The 18652-nt window shown below is 40.7% G+C and overlaps 1 protein-coding gene across 1 annotated transcript in view; it reads left to right on the forward strand.

The window, feature by feature from the left end:
* The first annotated feature begins 368 nt into the window (after positions 1-368).
* The window catches only part of LOC148141155 (uncharacterized), a 29673-nt gene continuing 11389 nt past the window's right edge, over positions 369-18652 (forward strand). The window contains exons 1-5 of the mRNA XM_087978463.1: positions 369-744; positions 3764-3935; positions 12453-12631; positions 14724-14820; positions 14930-15089. Coding sequence (XP_087834589.1) covers positions 369-744; positions 3764-3935; positions 12453-12631; positions 14724-14820; positions 14930-15086 — 981 coding nt within the window. The 3' untranslated portion in view covers positions 15087-15089. The remainder of the gene's footprint in view (positions 745-3763; positions 3936-12452; positions 12632-14723; positions 14821-14929; positions 15090-18652) is intronic.

An 18652-nucleotide genomic window follows, 5' to 3' on the forward strand; every position in this document is an offset into this window, starting at 1 on the left:
CCAGCTGAGGTGGAGTTGTTGAGGTAGATGGGAGAGTGTGAGGTTGGCTCAAGATGCAGGCGCTCTCAGAATATGTCTAATATTTTTTAAAATGGAAGACCTCTGTGACAATAGTGCTCCCTCTGGCAAGAATGCTTGAGGGTAGAATTGTGCCAACCAGAGTTGCAAATTTCCAATTCTGCCCTTTGACTTGTCTCCAAACCTGTGTGTGTGTGACCAGGAGGTTTCCACATGTTGGTGGCTCAATCCATCTTAACTCTCTCCCTGGTGTTGCCTACATGATGCATCAGAAGTGAAGGATTATGAGAAGAAAATGTAGCAACAAATTTACAGAATAATGCTTTTTCATTTCTGCTCTTCCACAGACAATGAACAATCAGCCTCACGTTTTAGCTTATGCGCTTCATGAAACTGAAGGTATTCCAGAAAGGTTTGTAGAACTCATCAAGAAACATTTCAACATCATCTACTATGAAGAAGTCCTGAAAAATGAAAAAGAACTTGCTGAGAAAATCCAGTTTATTTTTGGTTGGAAACACTATCCCATAATAGATGAAAAGCTTCTGAAATCTCTACCTCATTTGAAGGCCATTATAAATTATGGAGTTGGTGTGGACCATCTCGACTTACCTCTGATCAACAGTTTTGGGGTGAAGGTGGCCAACACTCCTCATGTGGTGGACAATGCTACTGCTGAAATGGGCATGGCTTTGATGTTGGCATCTGCCAGGAATATATTGGAAGGTAAAATGTAAACTATTTTGGCAAACAGACAGATGATGACTTGGAATCTATAACTTTGAACTTTAAAACCAAGGAAGGAGTAGAGCATGTGGCAATAAACATTCAAATTAACATATAATAATCAGAGAAAACAGAGGTTCAAATCTTAAAATTATGCACAACAGAAACACGCTCTCAGATAGACTAACTGCATTTACTGGCTGTTAGTACAACTAGCTCAGTGTGCTGGAGTTGGTGAGTTGAGGGTATTTTTATCTCTTTCTTAAAATCTAGACTTGCTTATATCTAACAGTTAGCTAAAAGTTAATGCATAAATTTATGAACCAGGGCCTAAGCAGAGGTATGCAAATTATCACTGTAGGATAGCTAGGTTAGTAAATTAAGGAAGCTAGTTTGAACTTTCTTTCTGTAACTGGAGTTCAGTTTCAGAGTTATTACACATAGCACCTCAGTGCAACTTGAACGAAATGCTGGGAGTTTAGGGAATTGATGGAGTTAGATGAAGGAGGTGCTTCTTTGGCTTTTTTTCACATTTTCACCCTGTAGGAATTACTTACTTTCACTCATCCCTTGTGTATCCGATTTATAGGCAAAGGAAAAAGCTAGAAGGATCAAAACGAGAGGGCACAAATTTAATTTTAAGGCAAAAGACAGAAAATTACAGACCGATTAGCCTAGCCTTGGTCATGGAGTCCATTGTGAAGGATGAGATTTCTGAAAACTAGGGAAAGCATGGTAAAATAGGGCAAAGTCAGCATGGTTTCATCAAGGGGAAGTCATGCCTGACAAATCTGTTTGAATACTTTGAGGAAGGAACAAGCATGTTAGACCAAGAAGAGCAAATGGATATATCTATTTGGACTTCAAGAAGGCCTTTGACAAGGTGCCGCACAGCAGGCTGAGTAAGACAAGGGCTCATGGTGTTAGAGGCAAGGTGCTAACAGAAATAGAAACCTGGCTGTCTGGCAGGAAGCAGAGAGTGGGGATAAAAGCATCTTTCTCAGGATGGCAGCCGGTGACAAGTGGTGTTCCACAAGGCTCAGTGTTGGGACTACAACTTTCATTTTATGCATTAATGATCTAGATGAAGGAACTGAGGGCATTCTGGTTAAGTTTGCAGACAATACAAAGATAGGTAGAGGGACAGGCTGCATGGAGGAGGCGTGGAGGCTGCAGAAGATTTGGACAAGTTAAGAGAGTGGACAAAGAAGTGGCATATAGAGTACAGGAGAAAGTGAGGTCTGCAGACGCTGGAGATCAAAGCTGAAACTTTATTGCTGGAACAGCACAGCAGGTCAGGCAGCATCTAGGGAACAGAAGATTCGACGTTTCGGGCACATGCCTGAAGAAGGGCATGTGCCCGAAACGTCGAATCTTCTGTTCCCTAGATGCTGCCTGACCTGCTGTGCTGTTCCAGCAATAAAGTTTCAGCATATAGAGTACAACCTGGGAAAATGTGAGGTCATGCGTGTTGGTAGGAAGAATAGAGGCATGGACTATTTTCTAAATGGGGAGAAAATTCAGAAGTCTGAAGTGCAAAGAGAATTGGGATTCGAGTCTAGGATTCTCTCAAGTAAACTTGCAGGTTGAGTCAGTAGATAGGAAGGCAAATGCAATGATGGCACTTCTTTTGAGAGGACTTGACTAGAAAGACAGGGATGTACTTCTGAGGCTCACTAAGGCTCTGGTCAGGCTACATTTGGAGTATTGTGTGCAGTTTTGGGCTCCATATCTCAGGAAGATGTACTGGCCCTGGAGCATGTTCAGGGGAGGTTGAGGAGAATGGTTCCAGGAAAGAAAACCTAAACATATGAGGAATGTTTGAGGACTCTGGCTCTATATGCAATGGAGTTTGGAAGGATGAGGGGGTATCGAACTGAAACTTATAAAATACTGAATGGCTGGACAAAGTGGATATTGGGAAGATGTTTCTATTGGTAGGAGAGATTTGGACCCGAGGGCACAGCCTTTTACAATGGAGATAAGGAGAAACTTCTTTAGCCAGAGAGTGTGAATCTACGGAATTCACTGCCACAGAAGGCTGTGAAGGTCAGATCATTGAGTATATTTAAGACAGAGATAGATAGGTTTTTGATTGTCAAGGGGGTCAAGGGTTATGGGGAGAAAGCCGGAGAATGGGGTTGAGAAACCTATCAGTTATGATTGAGTAGCAGAGCAAACGTGATGGGCTGAATGACCTAATTTCTGCTCCTATGTCTTATGGACAGGAAAAAGAATGTACCTTGTAAAAATATATAAACCATGAAAAGATTGGGTTGCTTCATGTGATTAAAATTTTTAACTTCTGAGTGTTCTAGTCTTCATAAAAATAATATCTGAAAACTGAATTAAACAGAATTGATCTGAATTTAGATATGCAGTTCACTCAGGGACTCCACGTCTTACCATATAGGGATACTACATTTAACAGTATGAATTGTTTCTCTTGTGGATGTGGTATTTTACATAAACAGTAGGCATTTATGATGTATGGGTTATAAAAGGAAAGTCTTTACATAAGCCCCCCACCAAAATTACTGAAAATTGATTGTCAATTTAGCACATGAGCCTCCTATAGGTTATCAATTGGTAATATCAGATTTGTGCACACTTCTTCCCTGGTTTTCATATGAAACCAACTATTTTGTTGGTGCTACAGTGCTGAAGATGTGCACGAGGCTTCTAAGTTTAATTGTTGCAGGTATAAAAGTTAATTAACCCAAATAGCACTGTAGTGACATCTCAAGATAATCTGCTAATCTGCAAGCAGTACTGCAACAGATTGTTGACCTATTTATTGCCAGACAATGAGGATATTGGACAACATTGGCCTTCAATTTTCACCTTCTTCCAGCTTCTGAAAAACATTCTGTTTGAACGTCATCGCCCTGAAATGATAACTCTGTTTCTCTCTCCACAGATGCTGCCCGACCTGCTGAATATTTCCAGCAGTTTTATATTTTTATTTCTGAAAGCATTTATTAGTCTGCTCTTGACTAGTTTGATTTTAAAATTTTAGGTCAGAAGATTACAACTTGTCCAGACACTAAAATGTACCCTTTGAGTTGGTACGGAGTCGAAGTGACTGGAGCCACTCTTGGGATCATTGGAATGGGACGGATCGGATACAAAGTCGCTCAAAGAGCCAAAGGATTTGAGATGAAAATTCTGTATCACAACAGGAACAGGAGGTAGGATTTATTGGAGGTTCCAAATAAAGATCATTTTGTAACAGTGCATAGATATTATCTGTTAATAGTATATTGAAGTGCACATTATTAAAAAAACACATCACACCAGGTTATAGTTCTTAAACAAATTTAGATTAAGTCTTTCATCTTTTAGATTGGGATATGGTGGTTTAGGTTCTTTAGTATGTAAATCCCAGAATTACATTCTCAAGGTGACGTCAGCTTATTTAATAATAGGTGTCATCTCAGCTCAGACAGTTACGGGGAGAGTGTGGATAGATGCCCATCAGCCATGATTCAATGGTGGAGTGGACTCGATGGGCTGAATGGCCTTACTTCCACTTCTATTTCTTATGGTCTTATGGTGTGATTTTTAACTGAAGTTGTTTAATATATCATTACAACTCCATGACACTGTAACCTTTTTGCTATAATTTCTGCGTTATATGATCATGTTCCACAACACCTGATAAAGAGGCAGCGCCTTGAAAGCTAGTGCTTCCAAATAAACTTGTTGGACTATAACCTGGTGTTGTGTGAGTTTTGACTTTGTCCACCCCAGTCCACACCGACTCTTCTAAATCATGAGGTCCACATTGACATACTAGCACATTAGTCCCCAAACACAGTATTTCACCTGCTTCTTGGATAGCCAGGTCAGGGTTGAATGAGAAATTAAAATCACAAAAAATTGATATTCCGTATTACAACTGCCTTGCTGCCATATTCACAGTGATAATTCAAATCCTGGTGGAAATTGCGCCCCCCCCCCCCCTCCAAAAGAATACATAGAGGCTGACTAAAAATTCAAAAGGTGCAGCCCGATTATGTCCCCAAACCCCTCAGGAATCCAAAGGTCTACCCAGGTTATTGAGACAGCAGCCAAAATAGAATTGTAAATAGCAGCAAAGATGCAGAGTTTGTGGTGGGGTTTGAAGAAACTGAGTTTAATCTTCTTAACGTTTATGTGCCAAATGTAGCACACATATCTCTGAGTCAGAACATTTTGGATTCAGGTCCCACTCCAGCAAAATGGAGGTTGCTATATCAATGTAGAACTGAGAGAGGACTGCATTTCAGAGATGCTGTGTTTTCTATGGGATATTTAAAATCCTATGGTGCTATTCCTAAAAAGAGTTAATAACTTCTTCACAGTGTCCTAGTTAATGTTCACCCTTCAAGCAACATACAAAAACAATTAATTGCTTGTTACCACACTTGTTTGTGAAGCTTGCTATGTACAAGTTGGCAGCCATGGTTCCTATGTTACAATCGTGACCACATTTCAAAGACCGCTTGATTGTCTGTTGAGTACTTGGGTTGTCCTGAAGTTGCAGTGGCAATAATGTAAGGACAAGCTCTTTCTTTCTAACTGGTGAAGATCATGGATTGTCCAAGACTGGATGTTGGATAAGCAGTCCGACAATACGGAAGCAGTGAATGGGTCAAGATGGGGTGATAGAGTTTTAAAGTTGTGTACCATTGTTCACATGGAAGCTGGCTCAATGCCGTCAGATGTTGTTAGTAAAGGAAGTGTATACATGAGGAGAGGGAGCAGCAAGAAGAGAAGCAGGAAGCACACCCAAAACATAGAATGTTGTCCTCTGCCTCAGATCTAATTGTTCACCGTGGCAAGTTTCCTTAAATTGCTCTTTTTATGGAGTCATAGAGTCCCATAGTATGGAGAAAGGCCCTTCAGCCCAAACTGGTCCATGCCAACTAAAATGTCCATCCACGCTAATCCCATTTCCCTGCACTTGGCCCATATTCTTTTGAACCTTTCCTATCCATGTATTTGTCCAAATGTCTTTTAAATGTCATTAATGTACTTCCATCAACCACTTCCACCTGCAGCTCATTCCATTTGTGTACCACCCTCTGTGTATAAAAGTTGTCCTTCAGGTTCCCGTTTATTCTTTCCCCTTTTACCTTAAACTGATGTCCTCTCGTCCTCGATTCCCCAACCCTGGTAAAAAGACAGAATACATTCACCCTATCCACACTTTCATGATCTTACACACTTCTCTCAGATCCCCTCTCAGTCCCCTAAGCTCTGAAGAAAAATGTCCTAGCTTGTCCAACCTCTCGCTATAACTCAGTCTCTTGTGTTCTGGCAACATCCTTGCAAATTTCTCTGTACCTCTTTCCAGTTTAATAACATCCTTCCTATAACAAGGTGACCAAAACTGAACACAATACTCCAAGTGCGCCTCATCAAAGTCCTGTACAACTGCAACATAACTTCCCAACTTCTATAATGATTTTAAAAATATCTGAGTCACTTGTTTGGTTTCCCCCTCTGAATTACAGATAATGATTATTTTATTTATTATTTTTAATAATCAATTGTATTTGCCCTGAATCACAAAATCAGAATTAATTGGCAGGATTGCTTGGTTTTATTCCTTTACACATTGTCAGTGACTTGTCTCATTGCCTGACAGTAACTATCAAATAAAGCAGTATCATGTATTGATTGATAATTGTCTGAATGTACTAGGTGATCATGGCCTGTATCTTTCCTTAAGAAAAGTATAAAAATGTCTTTATTTTAACCATGTGTGCAGCTCTTCTGAGGAACACGGAAGTGTATAACCTCTGTGTTTCCGGATGCTGTGTACCTGGCCGTATTAAGAAAGAAAGAATGAAGCCTTAAAGAACCAGACTGATTGTGAGTGATTATTGACCGATCACGGAACAGAGAGGTACCACCCCACCCACCACCCCCCTACTCCAGGGGGTCCAGATATTCAGTAACACCGGGAGTAATCCAGATAATACTACCCTAGAAGACCTAACTTTTATATTACAGCCTAACTTTCTAAATTGTTCCTTCAGAATCTCATCCTTTTCCCTTTCTATGTTGTTAGTTCCAATGTGTGCAATGACCTCCTGCTGGTTCCTCTCCCCTTTGAGAACATTCTGCACCATCTCTGAGACATTCTTGATCCTGGTACCAGGGAGGCAACACACCATTCTGATTTTTTGCTGCTGGCCACAGAAACATCTATCTGTGCCTCTGATTGGAGAGTCCCCTATCACAATCGATTGCTTGGGACTTGACATACCCCTCGTTACATTACAGCCATTCCAGATCCAGAAACTTGGCTGTTCATGCTACATTCCCCTGAGAGTCCACTACATTTTCCAAAACAGCATACTTGTTTGAGATGGGGATAGCCACAGGAGACTCCTGCATTACCTATCTATCCCTCCTACCTTTCCTGGAGTTGGCTCATCATCCTGGCTCTAACTGTGGCTTTTCTCCCTTCCTATAACTGTCATTGATCACACTCCTTAGCTCCTGAAAATTCCTTATTGCCTCTAACTGCTGCTCCAACCGACCCATACGATCGGATAGGATTTGCAACCAAAGACTCTTCCCGTGGACGTAATCATCAGTAACATGGCAACTCTCCCTCAACTCCCACACCTGACAGGAAGAGCACCTCACTCTACTAAAGGCCATCTTTGCTCCTTCACAATCTACTAGCCCAAAAAAATAGCACTGTCTTATTGTTCTTAAATAAAAACACTGGGAGAAACTGAGGGCTGCAGATGCTAGAGATTAGCATCAAGATTAGAGTGGAAAAAGTACAGGCAGCATCCAAGGAGCAGGAAAATCAGGAATGATGAAGGGCTCCTGCCCGAAACATCAATTTTGCTGCTCCTCAGATGCTGCATGACCTGCTGTGCTTTTCCAGTACCACTCTAATAAAAACACTGCTCCAGGCTAACTTAATACTTATAGCTTATATTTTTAAAATTTAATCAGGAGACAGATCGGAATTAAAAATATAATCAAGAAATAACCCACTGTACTCACTGTTGTTGATTTACAGTAAGGCTACACTTAAAAACTAAGCACCTATCCGTTCCTGTGCTGTGAACACTCCCACAGAGGTTCCTCCAGGTTCAGCTGTGAATTTCGCTGTTTGTTAATTTTTCATGGACACACTCTGATGTCCAGAGATACTTGAAATCAACAGCAAAGGTCGTAACTGTGCAGATTCACTGCTGTGTCAGACAGCAGTATAAGTTTCTTTCTTTAACCATGTGGTCAATGCTTTTCTCTGTCTTCCTCCTTTTTAAAGTGCTGTTGTTTTGATCTGTTGTTCCCCCCTAATTTCCAAATCAACATAACAGTATATAGAACAGTAATTGCTGCTCCTGGAATTCAAGGAAATCACCTCCAACATCTAAAACATTTCAAATAAGGAGCAGCTCTTACATCCACAATGTTTTCCTATCTTCCATCTTGGATTACGCAGAATCAATGACATAGGAAGAGTAAAGGACTTGATTCTGAGGAGACAATATAGGAAATTAGGCAGGAATTTGAAAAGTAGTTCCTCAAAGGTAGTAAAATCTGGATTGACTCTCTACCATGAGCGAGTGAGAGTTGGAATATGAGGATAGAACAGATGAATGCGTGGCTGAGGAGCTGGTGTGGGGGAGAAGGATGCACATTTTTGGATCATTGTAATCTCTTCTGGGTAAAAAAGTGACCTGTATAAGAAGGACGATAGCACCTGAATTGGAAGGGGACTAATACATTGTTGGGGAGATTTGCGAGGAATGCTCGGGAGGATTTACACCAGTAAGGGATGGACCCAGGGAGATAATGAGAAAAGAGATCAGTCTGAGACTGCTGCAACTGGAAAATAGAGTATCTCAGTTCAGGCAGGCAGGAATAAAGCAGAGAACAGGTTGGACTGATGAATTAAAATACATTTATTTCAATGCAAGATGCCCAACAGGTAAGGCAGATGAACTCAGGGCATATTTGGGAACATAGGACGAGGATATCATAGCAATTACAGAAACATGGCTCGGGGATGGACAGGACTGGCAGCTTAATGTTCCAGGGTATAGATGCGATAGGAAGGATAGAAAGAAGGGCATGAAAGGAAGGCGAGTGGTGCTTTTGATTACGAATATCATAACAGCTGTACTTCGGGAGGATATTCCGGGGAGTCCATCCAGGAAACTTATTTGGGTGGAACTCAGAAATAAGAAAGAGATGATCACCTTACTGGGATTGTACTACAGACTCCTCAGTAGTCAGTAGGAAATTGAGAAGCAAATTTGTAAAGAGATCTCAGTTATCGGTAAGAATTATAGGGTGGTAATGTTAGGGAATTTGAACATTCCAAACAGACTGACACTGCCATAGTGTTAAGAGCTTGGATGGACAGGAATTTGTTACACATGTACAAGAAAATTTTCTGATTCAGTATGTGAATGTACCTATGAGAAAAGGAGCAAAACTTGACCTACTCTTGGGAAATAAGGCAGTGCAGGTGACTGAGGTGTCAGTGGGGGAGCACTTTGGGGCTAGCGATCATAATTCTCTTGCTTTCAAAATAGTGATAGAAAAATGATGGACCAGATCTAAATTTCAAGTTCTAAACTGGAGGTAGAACAATTTTGATGGAATTAGGCAAAAACTTTCAAATGTAGATTGGGGGTGGGTATCTGCAGGTAAAGGGACCACTGGAAAGTTGAAAGCCATCAAAAATGATTTAATGAGAGTTCACAGAGAGTATGTTCCTGTGAGGGTGAAGGGTACGCTTATTAGGTACAGGGAATGCTGGATGACAAGAGAAATTGACGTATTCTTCAAGATAAAGGAGGCATATGGCAGATATAGACAGCAGAAATTGAATGATTCCCTCGAAGAATATAAAGGCCATAGAAGTGTACTTAAAGAAGGGAAATCAGGATGGCAAAAAGGGGCTTTAGCAAATAGGGTTAAGGAGAATCCAAAAGGACTTTATAAATAAATGAAGGACAAAAGGGTAACTAGGGAGAGAACAGGACCCCTTAAAGATCAGCAAGACTGCCTACATATGGAACCGCAGGAGATGGGGGTAATATACTAAACGAGTATTTTACGTCAGTGAATCCTGTGGAGAATGATATGGAAGCTAGAGAACATGAGGAAATAAATGGCTTCATTTTGAAAAATGTCCCTATTACAGAAGATGATGTGCTGAATGTCTTAAAATGACTGAAGCTGGATAAATCAAGTGTACCCTAACATTTTGGAAGGGAGAGGGATGATTGTTGGGCCCTTTGCTCAGATATTTGAATCATCAATAGCCACAGGTGAGGTGCTGGAAGACGGGGGAAGCCAGGGAACTACAGACCAGTGAGTCTGACATCAGTGGTCGGCAAGCTTTTGGATGCGATCCTCAGGGACAGGATTTCCATGTATTTGGAAAGGAAAGGACTGATTTGGGATAGTCAACATGACTTTGACCATGGGAAATCGTGTCTCATGAACTTAATTGATTTTTTTTGAAGAAGTAACAAAGAGGATTGATGAAGAGAGAGCAATGGACGTGATCTATACCGACTTCAGTAAGGCGTTAAAAAAAGTTTTCTCATGGTATACTGGTTAGCAAGGTTGGAAATTAGGGAGAACTAGCCAATTGGATACAGAACTGGCTCAAAAGGTAGAAGACAGAGGGTGGTGGTGGAGGGTTGCTTTTCAGAGTGGAGACCTATGACCAGAAGTTGCCACAAGGATTGGTGGTGGGTTCAGTGCTTTTTGTCATTTATGTAAATGATTTGGATATGAAAATAGAAGGTATAGTTAGTAAATTCGCAGATGACACCAAAATTGTTGATATAGTGGATAGCCAAGAAGGTTACCTCAGAGGACAACAGGAGCTTGATCAGATGGGTCGATGGGCTGAGGAGTGGCAGATAGAGTTTAATTTAGATAAATGTGAGGTGCTGCATTTTGGAAAGGCAAATCAGGGCAGGATTTATACACCTAATGGCAAGGTCCTGAGGAGTATTGCTGAACAAAGAGACCTTGGAGTGCAGGTTGATATTTTCTGAAAACTAGAGCCACAGATAGATAGGATAGTGAAGAATGCATTTGGTATGCTTACCTTTATTGGTCAGTGCATTGAGTATAGGAGTTGGGAGGTCATGTTGCTGCCAGACCATAGTGGCTGCTCTCTTCATTAGTGATTTAACCTGAGGGTCACCAGACCTCAGGCCAGGGAAGAGGTTGAGAAGGAGAGTCCATCATGGTAACCTCAAACCAGTAATGGGAATTGAACCCACACTGTTGGCATCACACTTTCAAGTCACACTTAGTTTTGCACCTTCTCCACTAGTACTTCCACATACTGAATCAGAAAATTTTCTTGTACACACTGAATAAATTCCTCTCCTTCTAAACCCTTAATGCTACGGCAACCCAATCTACATTTGGAAAGTTAAAATCCCCAACCATAACCACCCTATTAGTTTTACACATAACTGAAATCTCCTTTCAAATGTGTTTCTCAATTTCCCACTGACTATTATGGGGTCTACAATACAATCCCAATAAGGTGATCATTCCTTTCTTATTTCTCAGTTCCACTCAAATAACTTCCCTGGGTGTATTCCCAGGAAAATGCTCCCTAAATACAGCAGTAATGCTATCCCTTATCAAAAACGCCACTCCACTTCCTCTCTTGCCCCACCTCCCCCTTTCTATCCTTCCTATAGCATCTGTTTCCAGGAACATTAAGCTGCCAGTCCTGTCCATTCCTGAGCCACATCTCTATAATTGCCATGATATCCCAGTCCCATGTTCCTAACCATGCTCTGAGTTCATCTGCCTTCCCTTCTAGGCTTTTTACATTGAAATAAATGCAGTTTAATTTATCAGTCCTACCTTCATCTCTGCTTTGGTCCTGCCTGCCCTGACTGTTTGACTCACTCATTTTCCCAACTGTACCAGTCTCAGATTGATCTCTTTCCTCACTATTTCCCTGGGTCCAACCCCCCCAACCCATTGTCCCAACTTACCAGTTTAAAATATTCCCAAGTAGCTTGAGTAAATTTCCCTGCCAATATATTAGCCCCCTTCTAATTCAGGTGCAATCTGTCCTTCTTGTACAGGTAACTTCTACCCCAGAAGAGATTCCAACGATCCACAAACGTGAACCCTTCTCCCCTGCACCAGCTCCTCAATCACACATTCATCAGATCTATCCTCCTATTCCTATCCTCAGTAGCTCATACCACTGGGAGTAATCCAGATATTACTACTCTCAAAGACCTCCTTTTTAAATTCATGCCTAACTTTTTTTTTATCCCTTCAGAATCTCATGCTTTTCCCTTTCTATGTTGTTAGTTCCAATGTGTACAATGACCGGCAGGTCCCTCTCCCTTTTGAGATCATTCTGCACCCTCTCAGAGATGTCTTTGAACTTGGCACCAGAGAGGCAACACACCAAACTGATTTCTTGCTGTCGGCTGCAGAAACGTCTGTCTGTGCCTCTGACTGCAGAGTCCCCTATCGCAATCAATCGCTTGGAACCCAATGTCCCCTGATTACATTAGTGCCAATCTCGATACCAGAAACTTGGCATTTCATGCTACACTCTCCTGAGAGTCCATCATCCCCTACATTTTCCAAAACAGCATACTAAACTAAACTAAACTGGATACCAGGTACTAAAAATTCTCTATCTTTATCATAACACTTGCTTCATTTATTTTTAGGACTGAGGAAGAAGAGAGACTGGTTGGGGCTTGTTACTGTGCAAAAATTGATGATCTCCTCCTGAAGTCAGATTTTGTGATGATAGTAGTAAGCTTGACTTCTCAAACTTCCAAAATGATTGGGGAAAGAGAGCTCAGTCTAATGAAACCCAACGCTACTCTCATTAATATCTCCCGTGGTAAGAAAATATATATGTGATTGCTTGTTTTACAAATATAGATGTCGTTTGCAAAAATGTTTTCACCATCTGTTTGCTATGACTAAGTTCCTTATTTAAGAAGTTTCTGATTTTGTAATTCTATTAAATTTTTTATAAAAGTGACACATTTCTAACACAGAAAATTATCAAAACTAATTTTTTGGACGGGTTTTACAAGATTCCATAGTTTATACTCTTCTTCACAGGAGCACTTGTGAATTCCACTGATTGATGGTTTCAGCATTGCATCTCCGGGGAGCAGTCTAAATATTTATGTAGTTATGTCAACAATATATGTTTCCTTTCAAAGGGGCAACATCTTCCAATTAGTAAGGATCAAACAGACTGGGCAAGACACTTCTTGTATATAAGAACATATAACAGAGCTTTCCATGCGGTAGTTAAACTCATTCACCACCTCACAAAGTGGACTACCCAAAGTCAACTTGAAGGTCAAGATTAGAGTAGTATTGCTGGTATATAAACTGTATGAAATTTTCATCGATAGTGCATGAAATATTGAGAAAAGGACTATAAATCAATATAAGAAAGCTTGGTTGTGGTGATGTGTGAGCAGGATCTGCTTCAGGATGACCTGAAGCTAAGTGGAGAATTGGAAGCCATTGAAAGAGTTTTAGAATGCTGGAGAAAAATAAATCCTGCATAAGTTTCAGGAGAAGGTGCATTGACGTAGCGGCAGAGACAAGTGATGATACTTGGTCATATCATCCAGCAGGAGTTCATAATCAAACAAGGGGCTTCATGGATTGAGGTTTGTGCACAGAGCTGACAGCATCACTTATAATCAGATAGAACAATGTGTGCACATTGCTTTATATGCTGCTGACACCTTTGGCCCTTCTGGATGAAGATCCCAAATGTTTAAATGTTTAGGGTGGCAGCATGGTGGCTCAGTGGTTAGCACTGCACCAGGGTCCCAGGTTTGATTCCAGCCTCGGGCATCTGTCTGTTCGGAATTTGCACATTCTCCCTGTGTCTGAGTGGGTTTCCCCCGGGTGCTCTGGTCTCCTCCCACATTGCAAAGATGTGCAGGTTAGGTGAATTGACAATGCTAAATTGCCCTTAGTGTTCGGTGCATTAGTCAGAGTGGCATGGGTCTGGGTGGGTTACTCTTCGGAGGGTTGGTGTGGACTGGTTGGGCCGAAGGGCCTATTTCCACACTGTAGGGAATCTAATCTAATCTAAATACCTTTGTGCACGAAGTTTAACAGTCAAAGAATTATCCACCAGTGGCTGTGCCAGAGCGGTGCCACCTTCAGAGACAATTCTGGAGAATGACCAGTGAGTATACATCATGCAGGCTTTTGCACTCGACCTTTCACATGCCTGTAACCTTTGTTGGTTTCCTCTAAAAGTCCTGTGATGTGTATGCTGCAGTTTCTTCCCTCACAGACCAAGTCACTTAGCCTGCACTTGCAATTTCCAGATGGAAGGCAATAGTAAGCACTCTTCCTCCTCGTCATTATTGCAACATTCTCCCAGCCTCAACATGACTCCTCAAATATCCAAAGCCACTTACCAGTGGTCTATCCCATTAACCGAGAAAGAATTACACTTGCAGAAATCTAAACCTAACTCATCTACATTTACCCACAGCAGCCACTCAGGCCCAGGCACATGAGGTGAACATGCCTGGTTTTGTCATTCATGTCCCCATCTCTTCAAGCCACTACTGACTTGTTCTAACCATTGAAACAGTGTTGCTGTTGAACCAGAATGCCTTGTCCATGGAGAAACATTATGAACAGTAATCAAGAAAACAGGAGATAGTGGTTACCTCAACCAATCATTTTTGAGTTAATGAATTCTTTATAAAGTTAACATTACAGTTATATGTTAGATGCAATATTTTTCCCTAACTGACATTAATTTCAAGTAAAATGAATGATATGGCCTCCACAACTGCAATCAAACATTTTTGGGATAAATTTCCCCAAAATAAATTTTGCTAAAACTATATAACTTTTACTTTGCATGCATATTTCAAATCTATGTTCCACATACAGTAGACTATGAGACCAAGCTAACATAGTTTGCTTGATATCTCAAGGTGGAGTGATTGAGCAGGATGCTTTAGTGAAAGCGCTTCAGAATGGGGTTATTCGTGCAGCAGCACTAGATGTCTCTGAACCAGAGCCCCTTCCGAGGTATGTTGTCACATTCATTTATTCAAATTATCAATTCAAAAATAGCAATCAATGACCTTGGCACAGAAACCCATTTGACATCACAACCATCTTGTGCTTTTCCTAAAAGGAATCATCCTTTACTACACATACCAAATATCATTCTGACTCCCCACATTGGAGGTGCTACTGAAAAGACCACTCGTGAAATCCTGGAGAAAATGATTGAAAATGCTGTGGCTGCTGTTTGTGGATTTCCGATGCCTGACGAAGTGCTGCTGTCATGATGGGTATAAGCAGTAGAGATTTTGTGATCCTTTGATACTAATACATTGTAGGAATGACCACCTCAACATCAATTCATTAAAAACAAAAATGTCAACATTTTAGTGAAGAAATAAGGTTTTATATCCTGTTGTCAGCCAAAATAATACTGGGATTTTCCTTTTCCCTCCTTTCATATTAATTTATAAAATTCAGGCCAGCTCTCACACTGAAGCACAAGAATCTTCATGCAGACATGACAAGATGAATAATGAATTGACTTAACAAGTAAAACATTGTGATTCTACTTCTGCCCACCAACACTATATTCATCAGACCCAGCTCAGGAACAGGAGCTGATCAATACTGAGGCCCACCTCTGTTCATTGAAATAACAGCCCAGTCTGGTGATGTGTACAGCTCCTTGACATTCACTCTCTTATTACCCCACACCCTCAAGACATCCCTCATCTCTGTATAATCCCGAGCCGTCATCCAATATCCATGGTAAAAATAACTCACAAGCTATATACTAACATTTGCAAATCCTTGGGAAGGTGATAAATTTGACTAAATAAATAAACATTACTTGAATTTCACTTGAAAACGATGATCTCAGACCAAGTCAAAATCTGTCACAATAAGAAAGTTCATATTCTGTTTGACCACTATGTGAATTAACCTTCCAGAGCGGAATCAAATAGTTGTTTTGAAAGTCAGCCAACTATTCATAACAAGATTCCATTGAAGAACTGGGTCAACAAACTCTCCTTGGCTTAATTCAGTAAAGCATTTGAAGATAATCAGATGCCCAGCCTTCTGCCAAAGCTTGAAAACCAAGAACTAAACTTCAAGGAAACCATCAAAGCTATGGGTACATTTCACACTGTTAGATCCAAACTTCAACATTCTATATATGAAGCAGGAGCAAGAGTAGGCCCCTTGAAAGCTGCTTCACCATCCACTATATCATGGGGGATCTGATCGTGGCCTCAATTCCACATTCCCACCAACCGGATAACATTAGATTCCCTTGGTCAGTCAAGGGAGTAGAACTGTTTTTACAAGCCAGATTAGCATTTTATCCATGGAACATGTACTCCAATACATCTCAAAACTTTCTATTTTCACAATCATTTCCATTCCTTTATCAGCTTGCCAGATATCAGAGGTTGACAGGTAGCAAACACAGTATTTAGCAGTCACTCACATTTCTGAAATAAGTTTAAAATCACACAACACCAGGCTATAGTCCAACAGATTTATTTGGAAGCACTAGTTTTCGGAGCGCTGCTCCTTACCAGGGGGTTGTCACAACCACCTGCTGAAGGAGCAGTGCTCCGAAAGCTAGTGCTTCCAATTAAACCTGTTGGACTATAGCCTGGTGTTGTGTGATTTTTAACTTTGTACACCCCAGTCCAACACTGACATCTCCAAACCATTTCTGAAATAAGCTGCATCAGCACTCACTGTACTAGAAACAGATATAATTCTTTTGTTAGTTTTAAAATAGTTATGGAAAAGACAGACCTGATGTAAAAGTTGACGTCCTAAATTGGAGTAAGGCCAATTTTGATAGTATTAGGCAAGAACTTTCACAAGTTGATTGGGAGAGGCTATTCACAGTAAAGGGATATGGCAGATGGAGTGTAATTTAGACAAATGTGAGGTGTTGCCTTTTGGTATGGCAAACCAGGGCAGAACGTATACAGTTAATGATACGGTTCTGGAGAGTGTGGCCGATAAAAAGAGACCGAAGGGTGCAGATGCACAGTTAGTGGAGTGGGAGGTAGACAGGGTGGTGATGTGATGATATTGTGGCTTTAATAAGTACATATTGTCCTGTGTTTTTTTGAAGAGAGGTTTAAAGACAGATACAACAAGCTGGCTATTTGAATTCAGTAAAGTAAAGAGCTTATGCGGCTTTGGGTATTTTTTTAAAATTGGAGCAATGGAGGCAGCCGAAATGAGTGGGGTCAGGCTTCCACAGAGCCAGCACTGTTTTTACTATTAATGCTTCAGTGGCAGTTGTTAGGTTCTTGAAGCTGGGTGGAAGCTGCAATACATTTCTCCCTGCTACTCTCTCTCTCACACACACACAGAGTCTTCTTGTGTTTTTTCTTTCCTCCTAGACTAGACAATTGCCTGTAAGACAATCTATTTTGCTGAACTTGCCTTTATTGGGGGTGTGTTTATGGGATGTTACTATATTGGAACAGTTACTGTTTATTCATTAAGTAATCTATTGTTCTGTTCAGTTTTCTATTAGAGTTAAATTATTACAATTTGTCTTCTAATGTATTTTAACTATCGTGTATGAGACAAGTGCATTTTGCTTCAACACTGGTAATTTGACCAATCAAATTGCGCCCAGAACACAATGCCTTTAAAATAAGAAAAGGGTACAGTCTAGTCTACTTTCTTAATATATAAATTCAAAATATATTGTGGTCCATAACAAATTGGTGACTCTTGTTGGGATCAAAATCTCTATTTCTAGAATGGATTTAAGATTATGGGACTCAAAGGCAGTGAGTAGTAAGTGTTGACTTTTTTTCATTTCAAGCATTGTATTTCGTTGGTTTAAACAGGGTGTGCCTTGTGTAATAATGGCTCTTTCAGTCACTAAGGGTTTCCTCAGGGTGGAAGAAGTCACTTCAAACGTTTTACAGAAAGTGAGCAAGGTAAAGCTTCCAGAATTGGCAAAAAAGCGGGAGTTGGAGTTGCCTGTACCTGTGAGGAAAGTGGAGATAGTTGTGGCAATTACACAGGATTTACAATTGTCAGGAATACAATCGGAATCTTTGGAAATGGCTAAAATTTGATTGCAAGTGAAGCAGCTGGAATTAAAGGCAATGGAAAGGGAAAAAGAAAGGAAAGAATAGCCAGATCAGAACAAAAAGGAAGAGAAAAGGAAATGAAACTTTGAATTACGATTAAAATCAGAAGCTAAAGGAGAGAAAGACCCCAACAGAAGAAAGGGGGAATGGGCATAGAGAGAGAGAGAGAGAGAGAAGAAAAGGAGTGTAGTGATTGGAACCAGCAGGAATGCAAATGCAGGCCACCTGCTTCCTCTAAGCAAGAGAGACAGTTTACTTCAGGGGATGATGTTAGGTGCCAGAACCACAGAAATGGCCCTGCACAATTTACTGTGACTGATAATGTTTATAATGTATAATCGACCAGTTTATGACAACCAACTGGTTTCTACTGGAAAAGCACTGCTCCTAAGACTGGAACTAAAGCCTCAGCTGCTGTAATGATTGGAAAGGCCAACTTGTATTAAGCTAGGACATCTACGACACGACATGTTCTTGATCCTGTGAAAAGCATTCACTTGATGCAGCCACATTCTTGCGCTTTCTTGCAGAATGTGTCAGGGTTCTGTGGTAGTTGCAAAGTGAGACAAAAGCAATCACCAACTGGTTTACCATCTTCTAAGATCTTGGGAGTCATGAACTGAGTTTGAAGTAGCAAAATCCTGAAAGGACTTTAGTCTTTTTAATGTCTACCATCATTGTTGATTATGTTGCAATAAGCAAATACATTCTTTTGAAAATACACAATTTGGGTGAGCCCTTCCACAGGT

Source organism: Chiloscyllium plagiosum, unplaced genomic scaffold (genome assembly GCF_037043375.1).
Source record: "Chiloscyllium plagiosum isolate Xiang-an unplaced genomic scaffold, Cpla_swu_hap1 HiC_scaffold_34, whole genome shotgun sequence".
Classification (NCBI taxonomy): domain Eukaryota; kingdom Metazoa; phylum Chordata; class Chondrichthyes; order Orectolobiformes; family Hemiscylliidae; genus Chiloscyllium; species Chiloscyllium plagiosum.